This window comes from Ceratotherium simum, chromosome 6 (assembly GCF_057802395.1).
Source record: "Ceratotherium simum simum isolate JZ-2026a chromosome 6, ASM5780239v1, whole genome shotgun sequence".
In the NCBI taxonomy this organism is placed as follows: domain Eukaryota; kingdom Metazoa; phylum Chordata; class Mammalia; order Perissodactyla; family Rhinocerotidae; genus Ceratotherium; species Ceratotherium simum.
In genome coordinates, this window is record NC_141905.1 from 40,667,936 (window position 1) to 40,688,102 (window position 20,167).

Below are 20,167 nucleotides of genomic sequence, written 5' to 3' on the forward strand. Positions count from 1 at the left end.
CCGAGGCAGAGTGCGTGAACTTAACCACTACGCCACCACACCAGCCCCCAGAAATTACAGGTTTATTTCATTTCATCCTCGCTTAGTCTTATGAGGCAGGCACCATTATTCTCCCCATTTTACAGATGAAAAAACTAAGATTTAAAAAGGTCCATTATTTCTGAAGCACCTCTTAACAAGTGGTAGACCTGGGGTTCAAACTCACAATCTTTGTTCTCCATTGTGCTGCCCCCAGGGTTGTTTTTCATTTCCCTTCTCAGAATGCTTTTTTCCTTTTTTTTTCAAATTTTTATATTAACTTTTATTTTTTCCTTTCTATAAAATTAAGACATATTCGTTACAGAAATTTTAGAAAATACAAAGAAGGAAAAGAAAATTTTTTTCATTGCGGTAAGAACACTTGAGAGCTACACTCTTAACTTTTTAAGTGTACAATACAGTATTGTTAACTATAGGCACAATGGTGGACAACAGATCTCCTTTTACTTTGCTACCACAGCCCTGTGAGATGGGCCAAACCAGGACACTGAGAATATGGGGAACTCTCTTGAGTCCCACAAGAAAGTGTAAGCACTACAAGATTCCTGGCTCCCAGACCTCTTCCTCTAAACCATACTGCATCACACTATGGGCCCTGGCAGGCTACCCCTTCCTTTGGAAAAAAAAGTGATGTGCCCCCAGAGAACCACCCAGAAGCCACCTGAGTTGAATATTGCCATAAGCTTCTCCCTGTTGGGGAGCAGGGTCTGCAAGCAGTGCCCTGGGCTCTGTTCCCAGGACAGTAGCAGTGACGGCTGGTTCTGAATCTATGCTGGCCTCTTCTGAGCAAGGAGCTCAATAATTCTGTCTACACAAATGCACACGCATATAAATGTGCCAGCTGATTTAATTAAGCCACTTTTCAACTCAAATGGTGAGTTTAGACAAAGAACTGAAGCACTACCAAATTACCAGTTTTTGACTCTGTTGCTTTTCAACTGGTTGCTTTGGGATCTTTCTGGCTCACTGCTTCCTTCAGTGGTAAATTGGGGAGAAAGGGGTGTCGGTATGTTAATTAGGCAGCACTGGTAAATGATGCGAGTGCCCATGGAAAACAGATGCCATGTAAATGGAGGTTTACAGTTACTATTGCAATGCAGTGCAAACAGAGCTGTTCATAATGATCTGTGAGTCTTTGAAATTCTATTTAGAAAATACTCTGTGGGTTTCAGAAGCTGAGCTCTTTTCTTGCCTCCACTTCACAGTCATATGGCTGGGAACCCAGGTACCTCCATTTTGGCATTATAAACCAGCACCAAGAGACTCAAGTTGGTTTTGACCCTGAGGCTACAGCTGAGCTGAAGGGTTGAAGCCCTCACACCTTTCCCATTTCAACAAAAATATGCTGGTCCCAGGTGCTTGCTAAAGATTCTTTTCTTCCCATTATTACCAAAAGATACTGCCTAAAAACAGGTAAAGTGAATAAAATGCATTTCTTCTTAGAGTCTAATGGTTAAGAAAAGGATTTAGTGAGGAACCCATACACCCCCTGGAGAAATTTAAAGGTCATTGTTAGTGTATGCTGTGATTTATTGGTTAGTAACTATTACTATTGTTACTCCTTAGGACTCCTGACAAACTGCAGTGTTTTCTGGGTAAATTATTCTTAGCAAGGGTGTTGCCTGTGGTGAGTTGTGTCAGTCACACCAGCACACCTTGCCTGTGGGCCTGGGGACTGGACTTCCACTGGCTCCAACACTTCCCTAGCCCTCACTCCGTCTATTTCTGACCAGACTCAGTCACTGACAGAAGTGCTGTCAATGAGCTTCAAAGGCACAATAGGAGGCGTTATCCACCCTCCCAGTCTACAGCCCAACAGGGGAGAAGCCAACTGAAAACACATGAGGACCTAATCAGACCTTTGATGTTACACAAAGCAATTGCATTTCAAGCTCTAGAGAACATGAGCCATTCTAAACCTGATTAAGATTCATCCGGTACCAAATTTTGATAAATGTTTATTTTGGAAAAGTGGATTGTCAGTATTTTCAGATTCTGCTTTTCACCCAGGAAATATTTGTTTTCCCTTTTCTTTGGGGTAGTAGAAGTAAGGGAAAGCCTTGGGTTGTCCTGACTTGTTTGCTGGGCAAAATTGAGAAGGAGTTTGTTTTTGCTGCTGCTCAAATAACTCTGTACAGAGCCCCGTGATGGAAAGACTCTTGTCCTGGCCACCCTGACTCAGTGTCCTAATGTTCCTCACTCCCCTGCCCTCACCTCCATAGCACAGGGGTACCCACCTTCTGGACTGACCCAGAGGTGGGGAGCTAATGAGCTCATTTAAAAGGAGAATGATCATAGTGAGCATTTAGGCACAGAGCTGCCTGGCTGGGGAGAGGGTTTAGAGCAGGTTTTCTTTTTAGTTTTTGTCCAGAATAAAATACTACATAAAGTTTTAGAGAAGAAACAGAATCATTCCTGATTCTACCTTTCTTGTATTTGCTATGTAGCTTCTTTGATTTTTTAGTGCATTTATTTGTACACATAAATGTATGCTTTTATATAAAATGGAGTCATTACTGTTTTGTTATGATATCCGTGGTTTTCATTTAGCATATTGTGAATGTCATTCCATATTGATAAGCAGAGTTCTCCATCATTTTTAATGACTACTGAATAATTTTCTGTCTCAGGACTCCTCTCTTCCTCTTTTGTTTTCTCCTCTGTCTTCCTTCACTAGCAATTCTGTTATCCCTGTTCTTCCACATAATCTATCATCTTTTGCTCCAGCTCCATTTTATTGTTTTTTTCCACTCTAACATTTTGTAATATACCCTCCCTATGCAATAATGAAATAGAGAGAGGATTGTTATACTTTTGGGCTACACTGACTCCATAACTCAGACCAAAATAATTTGTGTTTCCTTTTTTTTTTTGGTGGTGGTGGCTTTGTAATATTTTCTATCCAGGTTCTGTGAGAATAAACATGACAGTATTTTGAAAGCCTTTCATATCCCCAGAAGGAAGAAATGACAAAGAGGCAAGACAGTATAATGAATGTTTATGATCTTTATTTAGGAACATGACAGTCTCAAGCCCTCTGTCACTTCTGAGTCTTGATGATTTATCTTGTTTCCCCAGACCCTGCGCCAGGCCACAAAGATGGGCAGAATGAAGCAGATAGCACACCAGAAGACCTCCAGTCTGTGGGGACCAGCAGGCTGCTCTATCACATCACTGATGGTGACAACCCGCTGCTCTCACCGCGATGCTCCATCTTCAGCCAAAGCCAGAGATTCAACTTAGACCCTGAATCAGCCCCTTCTCCACCCAGCACTCAGCAGTTTATGATGTAAGAAAACCTTGTTTTGTTGTCATCTTCATTTCATACAGTTTTTCAAATACTACGTTTATAAACTATAATGAAGTATGTGTCTGAAATAGTGCAACATGCCTACCAAATACAGTGGCAAGACCTGAACGATAAATGGCCAAAATCGGTGTACTTTCTAGTTGGGATGCTGTCTCAGGAGGAAATGGTCGTGAGATACAGGCTACCCCAGGGCTCACATGTTTAACATTTTTGGTGAAATGACCAGAGTCCTAAGTAAGTATAGGTACATGCAAATATCAGGAATATCATTCTCGATGAGCTCCATATTCTTTCCATGTCCAACAGTGGGCTCAATGGATAGACTGTGGCAACACTTGGGAGGTGTCTACCTCAATTTCTTCTTAGATTCTAGAAAAGTGGTAGCTTACAATAGCTGTCCTCCCCCCTCCCAAAAACGTGTGGAACTCTGTGTTTTTTTTTTTTTTAAAGTTCCACAAATAATTTTGATACATAGCTAAAATGAGCCTCTTTTGACTAAAAATATGTGCAGGGAATTCTTAGTTTCTCCTTAATAACTCCTGCTGTTATTCATGAATTTATCCAAACCTGGGTCCATGGACTGTCTATTGATGGAATTGAGTGAGATAGTGAATTATTGCTATTATAAAATGTGTGTCATGTGAGAGGGTGAACATATTTTTTGGAGAGGGGGCCCATTCCTTTCATCAGATTCACAAAGGCTCTGTTATGTCAAGAAAAGTTAACTACTCATCTATATCTTCCTTGAAAACGTTGGTAGGTGGGGCTCATGCAACCTACTGAGGATAACACCACAACAATGCTCTCTTTTTAGTCTTAAATTGGTCTCCTCCAAGCTTTATGAAACACATTTCCTGGACTAATATTCTGACATTTGTACACTAAAGTCCCTGATGACGTTTGCCTGTAATAGAGTTCTGTGATCAGGGGTCTCCATTAATAAGCAGATGCTACCATAGTAGACTCATCAAATAATGAACTGCCCTCTGGACTTCTCTGATAATCCAGGAAGCTTAGTTTCTAGACCAGCAGCAGTGTTTACTGGAATACCATTGTTTTTGATGATTCTTTCCCTCCCTGTAATCATGGCAGGCCCCGAAGTTCTTCACGGTGCAGCTGTGGTGATGGCAAGGAGCCACAGACGATTATCCAACTCACCAAACATATCCAGAGCCTCAAGCGGAAAATTCGGAAATTTGAAGAAAAATTTGAACAAGAAAAGAAATATCGGGTAAGGACCCCATGGTTTGAAATAAGAGCAGATTGTGTCAGAGGTGTGTGGGCTTTTCTGTCCTTTCTTTTTGGGTACCCCCATGTGCCAGGGGACAGCTCTGTTTCTATTGACCAACCCAGGACCTATCATAAATTGAGTTCCCATCCTGAATCTGTCTTGTTCTCACATGCTGTCAATTGATCTCTGCTACGATATTTCCTAGTAATGGATTACAGCTCTTATTTCCAAACTGATTTGATTATTGATCCCCCCTTTTTTACCCTAGGAATCTTACTATTACTAGTGTCCCTGGGACTGAAATTTGGAAAGCTTTTGAGTTATGTTCTTGTTTTTTTCTTTAACTCTTTTGCATTTGCATTTTTATAAGAACCTATTAAGAACCCAAAGGGCAGAATCTCTCATTGTGGAACAGAATGAGGGAGAGAGAGTTTTCTTTGACGTTAAAGTACTTCCTGGTTGATGGATAAGGACCTCTTATGGCCTCTGTTCAGGCCATTCATAAGAACAAACCCTGATCCATCATTTCCCATTGGAAAGACACCAGTCTTCATGCTGGTGCTGCAGTGTTGCAATCATAAACCTTTTCTTTTCTTACATAAGAAACAATAGTGTCAGAAGTAAGTGTCCTAATGGCCAATGCTAGTTTTATTTATTCCTAATGGTGACTATGGCATAGAGAAAAATCATATTCATGTAGAATTGCACAAAGATATTGGGTCATTGGCAGAGGGCCCAGAACAGCTTGTTGTTAGAATAAAAGAGAACAGGAAATAATGTCTCATACACCTTGAAATATTTAAAGGCTCACCAAGCACTTGGTAGAGAGGCAATCAGCAGGCCCCTGTGAATGTAGGATAAGATCTGGGGAGGGAGGTAAGAGCAGGTTATATTCTACTTCTCCGTTCTTCCTGTCCTGTGTTTCCCACAGTGGCTTCAAATTCACTAGAAGTAGGGTTTAAGGAGTGATTTTTAGCTTTGCAAAATGGTAAAAAAAATCAGATTGGTTTTCAAGACAACCTTAGTTAAGGTGTTGAAGATTCTTCTTTTCCTTGAAGTCAGGCGGTCACAGCTACTTATTCTCTTTTATAGAGCAGGAGGGTTCTCTACACATTATGAGTATAGGCCTTTATTTTACAGATAAGGAAACTGAGGCCCAGGGAAGACTTATAACTGGCCTAATGTAGTTGTGTTCTATCAGCTCAGGCTTGGGTGGTATATTAACGATGAGTAGGTTTTGTAATGGAGGAATAGGAGTAAAATTCATAAATGTCCACATTTTGAAAACTGCAGATATCCTGAGAGAAGCTGATTATCCTTGTTTGCTGCTGGAATGTTAGATGGCCTCACATTGGAAACTGTAGGGTAACACACAGGGGCTCCATTCCCAGGGCCTATTAATACTTCTAACCTGGCAGTTCTCGAGTCAGACTGTCCTGGATTTGAATCTAAGCACAGCCGCTTAGGAACTTTTTGACTTTGGACTTGTTACTTTACCTTTCTGAGTCTCAGTTTATCCATCTGTAAAGTGGAGTTAATATTAGTAGTGACTTCTTAAGTTTGTGAGTATTAAATCAGGAAGTGCATATATAATGCTTCTTACAGGTTTGGTACAGAGAAAGTAAGTGGTCCTAGATATTATTAGCTTTTTAATCTATTTGAGTGATATTTAAACAGGCTATCCCATGGCAGCCTCTGCCTTATGAGAAAATGAAGGAAAATTGTACACATTAATTCTTCATTGGATTTTTCTACCTGCAGTCACAAACCCTGGATTACCCTCAACTATAATAGCCATCCAGCAGCTGCCTATTTTGGAAGAGAACTCCTGGCATCTCCTGCCTTTGTCAAGAGAAGGTTTAGAGTCAGAGCAGACACATGCCACACAGTTAAACACTCACACATGCAGGTGGATGGATTTGGGAGCAGTAGAGGAAGAAGGCTTCATGTTCACCACTGCCTCAGTGTGTATAAAAGTATTTGGTGTAATCAGAACCTTCCACGTCTCAGGAAACACGGCTTTCTTCCCCTCACCCTTCCTGTCAGGGTGTCAGGCTGTGGTGAGAGGTTTGACATGTCAATGGGCTTTAATTGGTTGCTGTGTGTAAGGCTTTCCTTCTTGGCAGCCTGACTGTGGAATTAATAGCACTCACTGCTAATTTTTGAATCTGAGCTCCTGCTGGGCCTTGGTGCTAGCCTTAGTACAACATACATCTTTCCCTCTCTGTTGAAAGTAACCATTTCACATTCCTATCCAAAACCGTGTTTATTCCCTACAATTGATTTTACATTTAGGTATCATTACACTCATGGAACTAAAAAAGTCTGTTTCAGCCAGATTTCCACTTTCAGTGGAATTAAAAAATGTTAGAATTAGAAAAGATCACCCAGTCTTATTTCTTATTTGACCATTGAAGAAACTGAGGCCAGGAGAAGGGAAGTGACTTCTCCCACTTCCCCTTGCAGTGACACAACAAGGAATCGATGTAGGTCTTTTAATTTCTAATCCAAAAATCTTTCTAAAGTGTCTTTTGAACTGTTTTGGCAGACCACAAATCTGGTCCAGTGCTACCCTCAGTTATGTGACTTGGGATCCCCATTATAATTGCACTGAACAAAATCTACACTGTATGATTTCTAGATGTATGGCCCTTGGGGTCTATTAAACTGGAATATTTCAGTTCAGCAGTTAGAAGTCTTGAAGATCCACAGCTCGTACATGAAAACTTTCCACATAATTTGAGAGCTGCCATCCTTGTAAGCTTGATTTAACCTCTTTTGAAAGCTCCCCCAAGAGTAGGGAAATAAAAAATTCATTTCACTAAAATGATTTCAAGCTTTAACATATTTTATCAGAAAATTCAGCCTTAAATTTCTCATAAGTCCTATTTGCAGTAGTGAAAGCTCATTTCTTTGGTGGTCATTGGCTTAGGGTCTTAGGTTTTTATTTTTATTTTTGGCAGTATTTCAAAACATGGCATTAACTGTGTGGAGCATATCCAATGAAAAAGATGTGTTCCAGAGAACAAGATGTGTTTTCAGATCAGAGTGAAGAATACTGGGAAGATTTTGAGAAACCAAATATAAAGCATTGACTGTCCATATAACCAGACTGCTACTCAAAGCCAAAGTGCTAAACTATATACCAGGGAAGTGGCACAGTACATCATGCTAGCCGACCATGGGTAGGACCTGGCTAAGCTGTTTTGGAGGTGGGCCCCTGTGTCCCTGTCCATGGTCCTGAAACCAGGGCTTCCCTTCTGGAAACCATAGCTTCCCTTCTGGAAACCATAGCATCCCATCTGAGCTCTCCTTGGAAAAAATCACTGTCATTTTCCTTCAATCTTCTTTTCGTCTTAAACAATTAACATATCTAATCCCGTGTACATTTGATGATCCTGTCACATAAGCACTGATTTTTCCTTTGAACTTGAGAGAAACACATTCCTCTCCCTATGCCTCTTTCTTACTAACAACTTGCTAATGTTACATGGATTTAGTGGATCCTTAAAGAAACATTGCAGAGCCCCTAGATGTGGTCACTAACAATGCACACATTTCTGGCTGTTATTATGATGTTTATAATCATGTCATCTTGAGAATTCCCATATAGTTCCTTGTATATCCTCAATTCAAAGTACCCATTAATCTTCTTGAGCCTGCATTTAAATTATCAGGTTGGCCTCAACTTGTTTAAGAAAGTTTCTTACTGATTTATGGGAGTGGAGGCTAAGTATGTTTGGTTGTCCTTTTCTCCTAGTTTCTCTTTTCTGTAGAAAATACACTTGTATGCTCTGAGAAGAAATCCAGAAATCAAGGTGAATGATTTGTATTAACAGAGTCATATCCTTCTAAAATATAAAATATATTCTTATTGCCACATCCAAGTGTGATTAGCTACTTGGTAGGACATACATACTTACACGTATGTTTGTCTGTGAAGACATATTCAGGATTCCTTTGAAGTTCTGGTAGCAACATTACTGCCATTATCACCACTGCCAGTAATAATAACAATAGTAATATCTGTAATTCTAGATAACACATCTATAGTGTTTAGCATGTGCCTGGAACTGTTTTTAGTGTTTCACATATATTAAATAATTTATCCCTCACAGCAATCCTATGAGGGAGACAGTATTATAATCCTCATTTGATAGATGAACTGAGGCACAGAGAGGCTAAATAATTTTCCCAAGGTCACTCACTTATGATTAAGTTTTATTTTAATGTTAGCCCAGTAGGATATTGAATCTATAAATAGTGAGAGGATTAGAAATCTGGGTATTCCACTGACATACTGACTTTTCAGACTATTTTTAGGTTTTAGAGATCCTGGGGTCTCCTTTCTTCAACTTGGAGGACAGGAACTAAATCTTCCAGTTTGTCAGTATTCCCAAGGCAGGCTGTGGTCTTAAGCCATGTATGTGAGCACAGGCAAGGGAGTAAGTGCTGGTTTGTATCAGTGCAGTCATCTACATTGATTAAAAGAATGGCCTGGCAGTGAGGTATGGGGTGCAGGTGTCCCACAAGGTGATTGAGGGTTAGACTGGAGCGACACTGGCCTGGTTAGGACTATGTGAAAAATGCTGGGTGACCAGACGTGTTTAGAAACAATGCTCATGGCGAGGATGAAAGTGTGGAGGAGGTCAAGAATGTTTGCTCTGTTTTTCAGAAGCAACTCCAACAGCTGGAGTTTTCATGTCTGAATTTCTCTCCCAGCTTAATATGTTTTATTCCTAAACTGTTGTTGGCTGTTTAAAAATTTTGTTTTTCCTTTTCTCTCTTTCTCTCCCTCCCTCCATTCCACCCCCATTTTTCTCTCCCTTGGTAGCCTTCACATGGTGACAAGACTTCTAATCCTGAAGTTCTGAAATGGATGAATGATTTGGCTAAAGGCCGTAAACAGCTCAAAGGTAAATGCCAGCGAAGGGTCTCTTTTCCCAGAAAGGAAGCAGTTAAAATAGTGATAATGTGCTCCAGGGTGTTTTTGATTCTTTTCCACCTGGGTCCTCTTTAAGCTTATCTCCCGCATAGATTGGAGGCCCTATCTTGAAATAGAGAGTCCTGTGTCCCCTTCATTGTTTGGCCCCATTTAATAAATCTTATAAAGAGACTGAGGAACTCCAGACTCCCAAGTGGAATGATTCACTTCAGTGCCAGGAACACCTCAACGTGTGGAGTAATAACTTCCCTGGGTTATTGGATTCTTGAATGTTAGAAACAGAAGAGGCCTGAGCAGTCATTTATTCCACATACGTCATGCACAGATGGGGACATCTGTGTCCAGAGAGAGGGAAAGGTTACATAGCTGGGAGGTGGTGAGCTAGGTGTAAAACTCGGTTCTCTTGCCTTCTAATCCAGTGTTCTTCTTTCTCTGTCTCTCTAGAGATGGTGGTGGGAATATTAATTAAGCCTAAAATCCATTTTAAAGGACTATGGTTATTTACCAATAAAAATTTATTTTCTTCTTCTCCTCTCCACACTCTTATTTCAATATGTAGAGACATGGGTGTTTTTCCAAATTTCTAGAAGCATGGTGATAAAGAACTGGAAAGGAATATTAATTCAGTGGTATTAAACTGTAATGATGTAGCAGGTTTATAAAATATGCAGTGTTTAAACACCACACCAGAGTCTAACTAAAAAAAAATCATGAAACAAAGAAAATGAGCTATGTAATTGAGAATCAATATAAATGGCCTCATTCAAATGACCAGTCCCCTAGCATATTCTGAAATGTAATTCCCTGGTAAGTCCCAGATGGCTTTTTTTAAATTTTTAATTATGTAGGTTTATATAAAGCCAAATTGCAATAATGGTGATTCCTGGATTTTAAAAGCTAGCGTTAGACAAAATTGTGGAATCTGTCAAGTTGGGGCTAGCACGCCCATCTCTTCTTTCCCATCCCTCCTGTATTTCCTCATATGTCCGCATGTGTAATACCTTCCAGAAGTACTTGCATTTCCACTGGGGCTCTTAATGACTGCAAACCTTTCAAAATCCAAGTTAATGAATCTTTGAGTCTAGAATCTCAGGTTCCATGGTAGGTAATCGGTGGAAACTTTGGGGCCAGATAGCACTGAACTCCAGAACTCCTCCTCTGAAATCTAAATCACTGAGTTACCCCTACACATGATCCTCCATCTCCATGAGATCCCAGCCTCTAGAGTCCTCTATTTTCACATCTGATTGGCAGCCTTATTAAGGCTGCCCTTGCCCCACGAAAAGGCATCATCAGCACTGTTCATTTCCACTGACTTGGCATCAGGGGAGGGAATTCCTCCCTTTCAGCTCTCTGCTCTTATTAGGACCAGTGAGTCCTCCTTGCTCATGGTAACTCATGGCATTTCTCTTAGAACTGAAGCTGAAGCTATCAGAAGAACAAGGCAGTGCTCCTAAAGGCCCACCTGGAAACCTGTCCTGTGAGCAACCCATGGTCCCCAGAGAGAATGGGAAGCCAGAAGCTGTGGGCCCTGAGCCAAGCTCCTCTGGAGAGGAGACTCCAGATGCTGTGTTGACATGCCTGAAGGAGAAGAGAGAGCAGCTTCCCTCTCAAGAGGATTCCAAGGTACTGTATCTTCACAGGGCCCCAACACTCCACGTGGTGCATGGTTTTGACCAATTTGTCAGAGCAGTTTGGCACCACATAAACCTCTTTAGGAGACTGACTCTGAAATTACAGTCAGATGAGTTTCTAGTGGGTTGTTGGCCGTGACCTGTGGGTGTTGCCACATGATTCCAGGATGTGTTGCCATTCTGGAGGTTATCATGTTGCCTGTTGATGGGAAGCAAATGGCAAAGACACTAGGGTATATTGTATCCTTTTCTCCCCCAGTTTCTCTTGATAAGTTAGCAAATGGGCCCAAGACTAGGATTACAATTCCATTTTACCGTATGTTTTCTTAAAAGATAATAAAACAAGGATGAGGTATAAATAGTAAGGGAAGTGGTTTAGTATTTTTTGTAATAAGAATAGAGAGGTAGCTGTCTAAAGACTTCAGCTTTAGACATCTTAGTTTTGAAATCTCTGTGAGACATCCAGATAGAGTTGTCAATTAGGCATTTGGATATATGAGCCTGGAGCTCAAAGAAAAGATTTATTATAATTTACAAAGAAGAAGATGAAAGCAATTAGTATTTACCTGATTAATCCCTCCTTATCCTGCCTATCTCTGTATATTTTGCTTATGCCAAGGAACCTCCCTTGTGTTCCTTCCTGTCTCAACCTCAAGAGTGGTGTGGTTGCCTTTCATTTCTTGAATAAGAGTTGTAGCTACCCTATCACAGCTCTAACTATGTTGTATGCCATTTTCTGTCTCTCATACTATACTTGAAACTTCTTGAGTAGAAAGGCTGTTTATTGCTCATGATCCTGCAGTGTCTGTACATAGCAGGTATTGAATAAATGTTTGCTGAGTGAATGAACAGATGAATGAACAAACTAGCATATTTAATTTTGGAATGAAGTCGTCTTGAGGAGAATGCTGCCTTTACCTGTTCTATTGTACATTATCTGGTCTTAATCATAAGGTGGCAACATATGCCAAATCTCAAAAGGCTCACCCATATGCCCCTGGACTAGTCCTTTACATTGGGACTTGTGATCTACAAGTAGAAATGGGCCCTTGGCCACCTCTATCTTTATGAAATATTTTAGACTTAAAAATAACCAATATAATATGATGCGACAAGTGAATAGAAGGTTTTCATCCACTCGGCCAACCTATCCCCTCCCCCACCACAGAGTCTAGACTTTTGTGATAGCCAGTGGATAACTTCTGTGTATATATGTACACACTAAGGTACATCTGTGATGCTTCTGATGGTCTTGCCTGTATTTTATAGTTACCTTGACCACATCTATAAAAGCAGCTTGGTCAACACCCAAGTCCTAATTCTATGATCTACTCAGTTGACTAAGACAGTAAGGGATTGTTATAGTAGACTTAGAGCAGGACTCAGTGCTTGAATGAGCCACTTTCTAACCATGTACATTTGGCAAGTGAACTAATTCTCTGAGATTCAACTTCCTCATCTATAAAATATAGATAAATTCTACTTGTATAATTATTGTGGCAATAAAAGGAGATGCCTGGTGACTGGTGGGCAATCATTCATTTGCAAGATTTGAGTGCCTACTATTTGTTGTGAACTGTGATACATGCTAGATATAAAAAGTAAACAAGATAGAGAAGTCATGGGGAGTACTGCCCTCATGGAGCTCATGTTCTTCTGGGAGTTGGGATACAATAACAAATAAACAACTTAGTAAATTGAATCAAAGATTTTGATAAGTACTGTGCAAAGATTAAACAGATGAAATGATAGAAAATAAGGGTATGGTTTCCGCTTTATGTAGGGTGATTAGGAAGGCCAATAAGGTGATATTTAATGAAGAAGAATCAGCAGGCCAAGAGAGCAGCAAAGAGCATTCTGGACAGATGGGACTCCAAGTATGAAGGTGTTGAAGGAAGAGCTTGTTTGTGCTTGGAATTCTCAGGTCTACGGGCTGGAGCACGGGATGGCATGAGATGAAGTCAGAAAGATAGATTGGGGCCTATCACACAGGACATTTTAAGCCGTAGAAAGTATTGGGAAGCTGTTGAATGGTTGTAAGCAGGAAAGTTACATGGTGTGATTTACATTTAAAAGATCTTTTTGATTGCTGTGTGGAGAATAAATTATAGGGGAAAAGAGTGGGAAAGGGAAGATGAAATGGGTGGCTTGGATTAGTATGGTAGCCTTGGAGATGGAAAGAAGTGACATATTCAAAGTATATTTTGGATATAGAATCAAAAGGACATGTTGAGTCATTGGATGGGAGAGAGTGAATGAAAGGAAGAATCCAAGAGGATGATGGGTCCATTTACTGAGATGGGGAAAACTAGAGGAGCAGCAGATTGGGGTTGGGAGTGAAAACTCAAGAGGTCTGTTTTGGACATGTTAATTTGAAGATCTTTGAGGAATAGGGTGACCAACCATCCCAGTTTTCCCTGGACTTTCCTGGTTGTAGCACTGAAAATTTCATGTCCTACAAGATGCCTCAGTCCTGGGCAAACTGGCATGGTTGGTCACCCTACTCAGGTATTTATGTCAAACAGGCACATGCAAATGAAAGTCTGAAGATCAGAGAAAAATCTCTAAGTTCTTTAGAAGTCATCTTTGTTTAAATGGCAATTTATTTCTGTTATTTTAAATGAAATATCTGTTGAACTATTTAATAAGTGTCAGAAGCCCCTTCAAATAAACCTAGTATCTCTGCAGTAGGCTAAAGTTAGGCCCTTTAAAGAGAGAGCATCTGTAGTAGAACATGTAGGCCTTAATATCTAAAGCTGCAGTATTGTTCCTGGGAGAGCTTAACATACAAACTCTGAAGTGCCTCGTCAGCTATAATGTGGGTCCTAAAGGGAAGACCAGAAGCCACAGCAGAAGCAAAGGGAAGATTGTGAACTTCCAAAGTAGCTAGTATTATTCCTGGCTCCTCAGTTATCTCATCAGCGTTTGAGATTATCTCATTAGGTCCCATTTCTTTAAACTCAAACTGACAGATTATTTTCATCTGGGGTCCTTGCTTTACTGATGAAAATGCATTGAATGTTAAAACTTCCAAGATGAAGAATTATTTCTTTTCTAGGGAGACCTTTATTATGACTTTTTCTGAAATTTTTGTATTTGATGTTCAGTCAGAGCCCATACTAAAGCTGGTAAATCCTACAGTGTTGCCTTGTCAGGTCAGATACTGTTCCTGAGTAATTTTTTTCCTCTTTCATTTATGGATGATTTTTGGAGATAATCACTTCTGGGTCACAGGGTATCCACTGAGCACTGGAAATGAATGAATCATCCCCTGGGTCTGATTGTAGTGCCTATTTATGTCCTTTTTCCTTTGAAAATCCTGAATTTGTGCTGCCACATATACCCATTTTATCGCCCTTTCTAAGAACTGTAGGTGGAGTCAGATGCACAGCACAAATTAACAAGTGGATGAGTAATGGCAGTTACTTCTTCTGGCCCCTGACCAACTGCAGCATCTTTGAGGAGGGAAGCAGATTTTTTAAAAGCATAGTTCATTTATTTATTTATTTATTTTTTGGGGGAAAGTCAGCCCTCAGCTAACGTCCGATGCCAATCCTCCTCTTTTTTTGCTGAGGAAGACTGGCCCTGGGCTAACATCCATGGCCATCTTCCTCTACTTTATATGGGACGCCGCCACAGCATGGCTTGACAAGTGGTACGTCAGTTCATGCCTGGGATCCAAACCTGCGAACCACGGGGCTGCTGCAGCGGAGTGCACGCACTTAACTGCTGGACCACTGGGCTGGCCCCAAAAGCGTAGTTCATTTTATTTTTTAAAATCAAATAAAAATTTAATAACTGGTTAGTGGGTTGTTGTGCATTGGAGAGAAGGAAGACTTAGAGGTAAAGGGCACCAAAAGGAAGATCCCATAAAGTTCTTCTGCCTACTTATCCTTTTTTTTTGAAAAAATTGTTTAATAGGTAATACTTTCTCACATAGTTCAAAAAGAAAATATAAAAGGTTACACAGCAAAAAGACTCCTTCCCATTCCATCTGCCAGCTCCAGCTCTGTCTCCTAACCCAAGCAGCTAGCTATTGTTATTAATGTCTTAAGTGTCCTTTTAGAGTTTCTATATAAAGCATATACAAGAGAGTATCAATATACGTTCTGAATTTGCTCCTTTAAACAAAAGATGGCAGTCTATACAATTATATATCATTTTTTCACTTTATGTATTCTGGATAGCTTTTTATATCAATACAGAGAACTTCTCATTCTTTATTGTTAAAATTTATTCTTTAATAGCACCATGGTATTCCTTTTTAAAGTAAAGTACAACGTTGAAAGTAACCTCAAGTCAACTAGTTTGATAGCTTAAATAACATTTAGTATACCTGATTCTATGCCAGGGACATTTACATATGATAACTTATTAAAAATGATCCTCATTCTGCCTATTAAGAATCTAAGGTTCGGGGGCTGGCCCCATGGCTTACGGGTTAGGTGCACGCATTCTGCTACTGGTGGCCCAGGTTCGGATCCTGGGTGCGCACCGACGCACCGCTTGTCCAGCCATGCTGCAGTGGTGTCCCACATACAGCAACTAAAGGATGTGCAACTATGACATACACCTATCTACTGGGGCTCTGGGGAGAAAAAGGGAAAAAATAGGGGGGGAAGATTGGCAATAGATGTTAGCTCAGGGCTGGTCTTCCTCAGCAAAAAGAGGAGGATTGGCATGGATGTTAGCTCAGGGCTGATCTTCCTCCCCCCCGCCAAAAAAAGAATCTAAGGTTTGGAGATTACATAATTTTCCATGTTAAAACAAGCAAGTGAGTTTTGAGGCTGGTTACCTGAACTCATGTCCTCTAATTTCAAAGCCAATACTAATATGCAATGCCCTGCTTAGAAATCTAAATTGACCAAACCATTCTGTTCAGCAGTTGCTTTGTATGATTATGTTCAGTACTGACTTTCCATGTTGTTTGACTGGTTAGTTCAAATGGTCAGACTTGCTCCATATATACTGTCTCCCTCAGTAAAAGGCTGAGAAGACTTAGACTAGGAAAAGCTTGGCAGGACTTGAGTCCCTAAAGCTAAAGAGTAATAGATTCCCATCACTTACTCTCTAGAGAGGAGAACATCAATTTTACTTCCTTCTTTAGGAGAGAGCTCATTTATGGGGATGGTTTGAATGATTTTATTTATAAATTTCTGTGGTTTACTGTGAAAGAATACATGGGACCAGTGCCATGAGAAGAAAGGAAAATAAGCATGGTGGTAAAAGCACTTAAGCTATGGCAATTTCTTCCTAAACAACTTTCTGACCAGGACCCAGAAAGAAATACACTTGGGTTGGCCACTCAGCAGCAGTTCTATCTCTTGGAAAGCCAGCTTGTTTGGGGGCTTCTATTCCAGAACTTGATGATCCAAATAACCTACTGGATGGGGGGCCAGGAGTTTTTTTTATAGCAAAGTTATCAAGCTATCAACAAATCATATCAAATTATGTTCTAAGCACAGTCCTCTCTTGCTCAACCTCCTCTAAGTTTCACTCCTTCTGATGCCATAAAAAATGAAGGAGCAAGGAGTAAGGATAATTATCTTTTGTGGCTTATCTCCTTATATTCATCTTTAAAACCTGATGACCCATTCATGTTCTGGATATCTCTCTCTGGCTGTTTAAGTTTACTCAACATAGTCCTTCTTTACTACATTCACATAAAGATCAAAAGTTAGATACATCTAACATACCCCAGACAGCCACCAAAATGCAGAATTAGGGAGGGAGGATGCATTTCAGAAACAGAGAGCCCTTGAATTCAGAGGAGAAAAATGTCTGATTCTTAGCAGAAAGTGGCTGAGGGATAGCAAAGTCTAATGTTTTTCTTCTCCTTAGATTTAGGGTACCTATCCAGCAGGGCCTGCCTCTTGACTCAGTTTCCTTGATGAAGATTGACTTTGCAGGCCTCCTATAGCTTCTCTGTGAGTAGGGACAGCTCCTGGCAAATAGTCTCACCACTAATCCTTCTTCTTCAGGCAGCCTGCCTTCCTGTCCAAGTCTGTTTGAAGATGAACACTTATGGAGTTAGAGTTTTGACATGTCTTATACTTATGGCCATTGAATCCTCATGCTATCTTTAGAAATTGCTTTGGTGATGATCCTGAGGGTAAAATCATGGAGTGAAAGATGAGTGCAGACATTGTATATGTACCCTGATTTTCATCTAGCATCTGTGGAAGATACTTTTCTATAATGGCATTCATCATTCTAACTTGTTTTTTGGTCACTCTTCTTTCTCTCTTTTAGGACTAAATTTAGTTTTTCTGGAATTTGCTAGAGAATATACTAAAAATAAATAAAATCACAAAAATCAAACCGCAGTAGAGAAATGCCAATAATAGTTGAATGCATCATTTTCTGAAATGCTTTCTATGGAATATAAGTCCCAATGAGACACTGAATGAAAAACATTGTTTCAATGTTTTCTGAACTTAGATTGAGATTTTTTTCTTTATCACCTATTAAAATCTCATGGAGTACATGAATTTTTTTTTTTTTTTCGTGGAAAGTTGTCATGACTAAAAAAATGTTTAAGGAGTGATTGAGCTAGAAAATGAAGGGCTCTTGGGGTTACTTAACCCATACGTAAAAGGCCTACAAAGAGAGGTAAGTTGTCTTCCTACAGAAAATAAAAGAGCCTTGGGTTATAGCCTGTGGAATTTCTATGAATATTGTTAAAAATTAGAGTACTTTTGCATATACACCTGGGTTTATAGATTAGTAGTAGGGAAGGCGATGTGTTGGGTACTGTGAGAATTTAAACAAATATGTGATATAAACTTTGTTCTCAAGAAACTTCTTATTTATTTGGGCAGACAAGACTAAAACACAGAAAACAGTTAAGGCTTAGATAATGAGACAGAGAAGTTCAGAGAAAAGGGAGATCAATATGGGCCAGAATGGTTCTCAACTGGGATGGGGGTAGGGTAGCATGAGAATAACTAGGAAGCTTAAAAAATACACGTGCTTGAGCCATTTACTTTTCCCTCAAGATTCTCTCTGGGGGATCTGGAAGGCAGAGCCAGATAGCACACTTGGGCATCTGTACTTTGATAAAAGATACCTGAGTGATTGTGCTATGTGCTATTTCTACCATTCCCCTCCTGCAACCTGCCAAGTGAGAACCATTGGACTAGAGTGAAAGGGAGGTTGTGTGTAGTAGCTATGTAGCAAATTAGTACAGGATACACAGCAGGGAGGAAAACCAAGGCAAGCAGAGGAGTGTGGTCACTTTACATGGAGAGGTAGGTAGGTGGATAGAGAGAGAGGTGATTGATGAATAGAAAGCTATTTAAATTTTTATGCACAATTTCACCTGGTGAAAACAGTGCTTAGGGATGGATCATATAGCAGAGGGGTAATAGAATGCAATGGTGGACCAAGAGGTTATGAAATTTTTTAGTTGGAAGGAACTTTATAACTCCAACCTCCTTGTTGTATAGGTAGAAAATTGAGAATTCAGAGAAGTTAATGGTTTTATCCAAAATAGTTTATGTCAGAGCTAGCCAGTAAGCTAGTATATAATCAAAGCAGACAGTGATGAAGACCTGGACAAGGTTGGTGTTAGTGAATATAATCGTGAAAGTCCAGATAAAATACACGTTTCAGAAGAAAAATCTATAGGTTTCAATCCACCCATTGTTTTTTTAAGAATGAAGAAGTAATTAAATAACAGGCCCTCTACCATTTACACATTGAGGATTCCTTTAGACAGCTTTAAAAACATCTTTCTAAACTTGGACCTATCCTTTAAGAAACTTTTCCTAGAAGAAAATTGGCATGTGCTTTATACACTATCTTATAAATGACTTCTCTTTTTCTAATTACTGTTGCATTACAGTATTATAATCCCTTACTTTGGGGCTTCAAGACTTTTTTTTTCTGCCTGCTAAAAATAATGATGTGTTTTCATTTTTGTCTGAGAAAGGAACAATAATTAATTTCATGTTTTTCAGGGAACTAAGCAAGACAAGAACCTCATAAAGCCTCTTTATGACCGATACAGAATTATCAAGCAAATCTTGTCAACGCCTTCCCTTATTCCAACAATTGTAAGTCAGGATGCTCACATTAACTAGAAACCCATACTTGTGCTTTGTATTGATGTTCAGTTAGGGAGGCAGCACCATGAGAGGTATAAAGAAGCCTTCTTGGTAGTATATGCTACTAACCAGGCCAGTTGTTATTTCAAAAAGTAGAAAAGTGGTCTCCCTCAACACCAATACTACACTTAACAGTGGCTGATAATTAAAACTATTGTGAAACAGAAATATAGAGCAACTGTATTTTTGAAACCAGTTTTAACATTTGCTTTCATTGCTTGGGTGAGGAGAACAAATGATGGATTTCAGTTTGGGATTATCTAATTTACAACACAGCTAGACAAAACAGAGCCTTTCTATTCTGTGTTATTTTTTCTCCTTTAATAAGAAAATTGATAGGATGTTTCTTTCTTTTTTTTTTTTGTGAGGAAGATCAGCCCTGTGCTAACATCTGCCAATCCTCCTCTTTTTTTGCTGAGGAAGACTGGCCCTGGGCTAACATCCGTGCCCATCTTCCTCCACTTTATATGGGACACTGCCACAGCATGGCTTGACAAGCAGTGCTTCGGTGCACAGCCGAGATCCAAACTGGCGAACCCCAGGCCGCCGCGGCAGAGTGCGCGCACTTAACCGCTTGCGCCACTGGGCCGGCCCCAGGATGTTTCTTGATATAATGCAACATTTGTTTCTGGTACCATTTGACCATCACTGTACAAGATATAAGTAGATTTATTTTAATAGAAAATATGAATACTGAAATTGAGTTAGACTACTTTAATAAAGAATGATTTATGGGAATACAGCACTAGAAAAGCCCCACAAATCCTACTCTATTAAAACAGTCACTTGCTCCAGAACTCAACATAAAGAGGAATAAATATTAACAAATATAAATTTAAGTATACTTGAATACATTTATACTTCCATAATTTTAAAGACAAAGACAATGGTGATTCATAA

General features: G+C 39.8%; 1 protein-coding gene across 4 annotated transcripts in view; it reads left to right on the forward strand.

Annotated features, from left to right (window-relative positions):
* Positions 1-20,167, forward strand: part of FAM13C (family with sequence similarity 13 member C) — a 112,069-nt gene that overhangs the window by 84,676 nt on the left and 7,226 nt on the right. For all 4 annotated transcript variants that reach the window (XM_087432178.1, XM_087432179.1, XM_087432175.1 and 1 more), the window contains 5 exons: positions 3,118-3,328; positions 4,442-4,580; positions 9,415-9,496; positions 10,940-11,151; positions 19,121-19,216. In XM_087432178.1, coding sequence (XP_087288304.1) covers positions 3,118-3,328; positions 4,442-4,580; positions 9,415-9,496; positions 10,940-11,151; positions 19,121-19,216 — 740 coding nt within the window. The remainder of the gene's footprint in view (positions 1-3,117; positions 3,329-4,441; positions 4,581-9,414; positions 9,497-10,939; positions 11,152-19,120; positions 19,217-20,167) is intronic.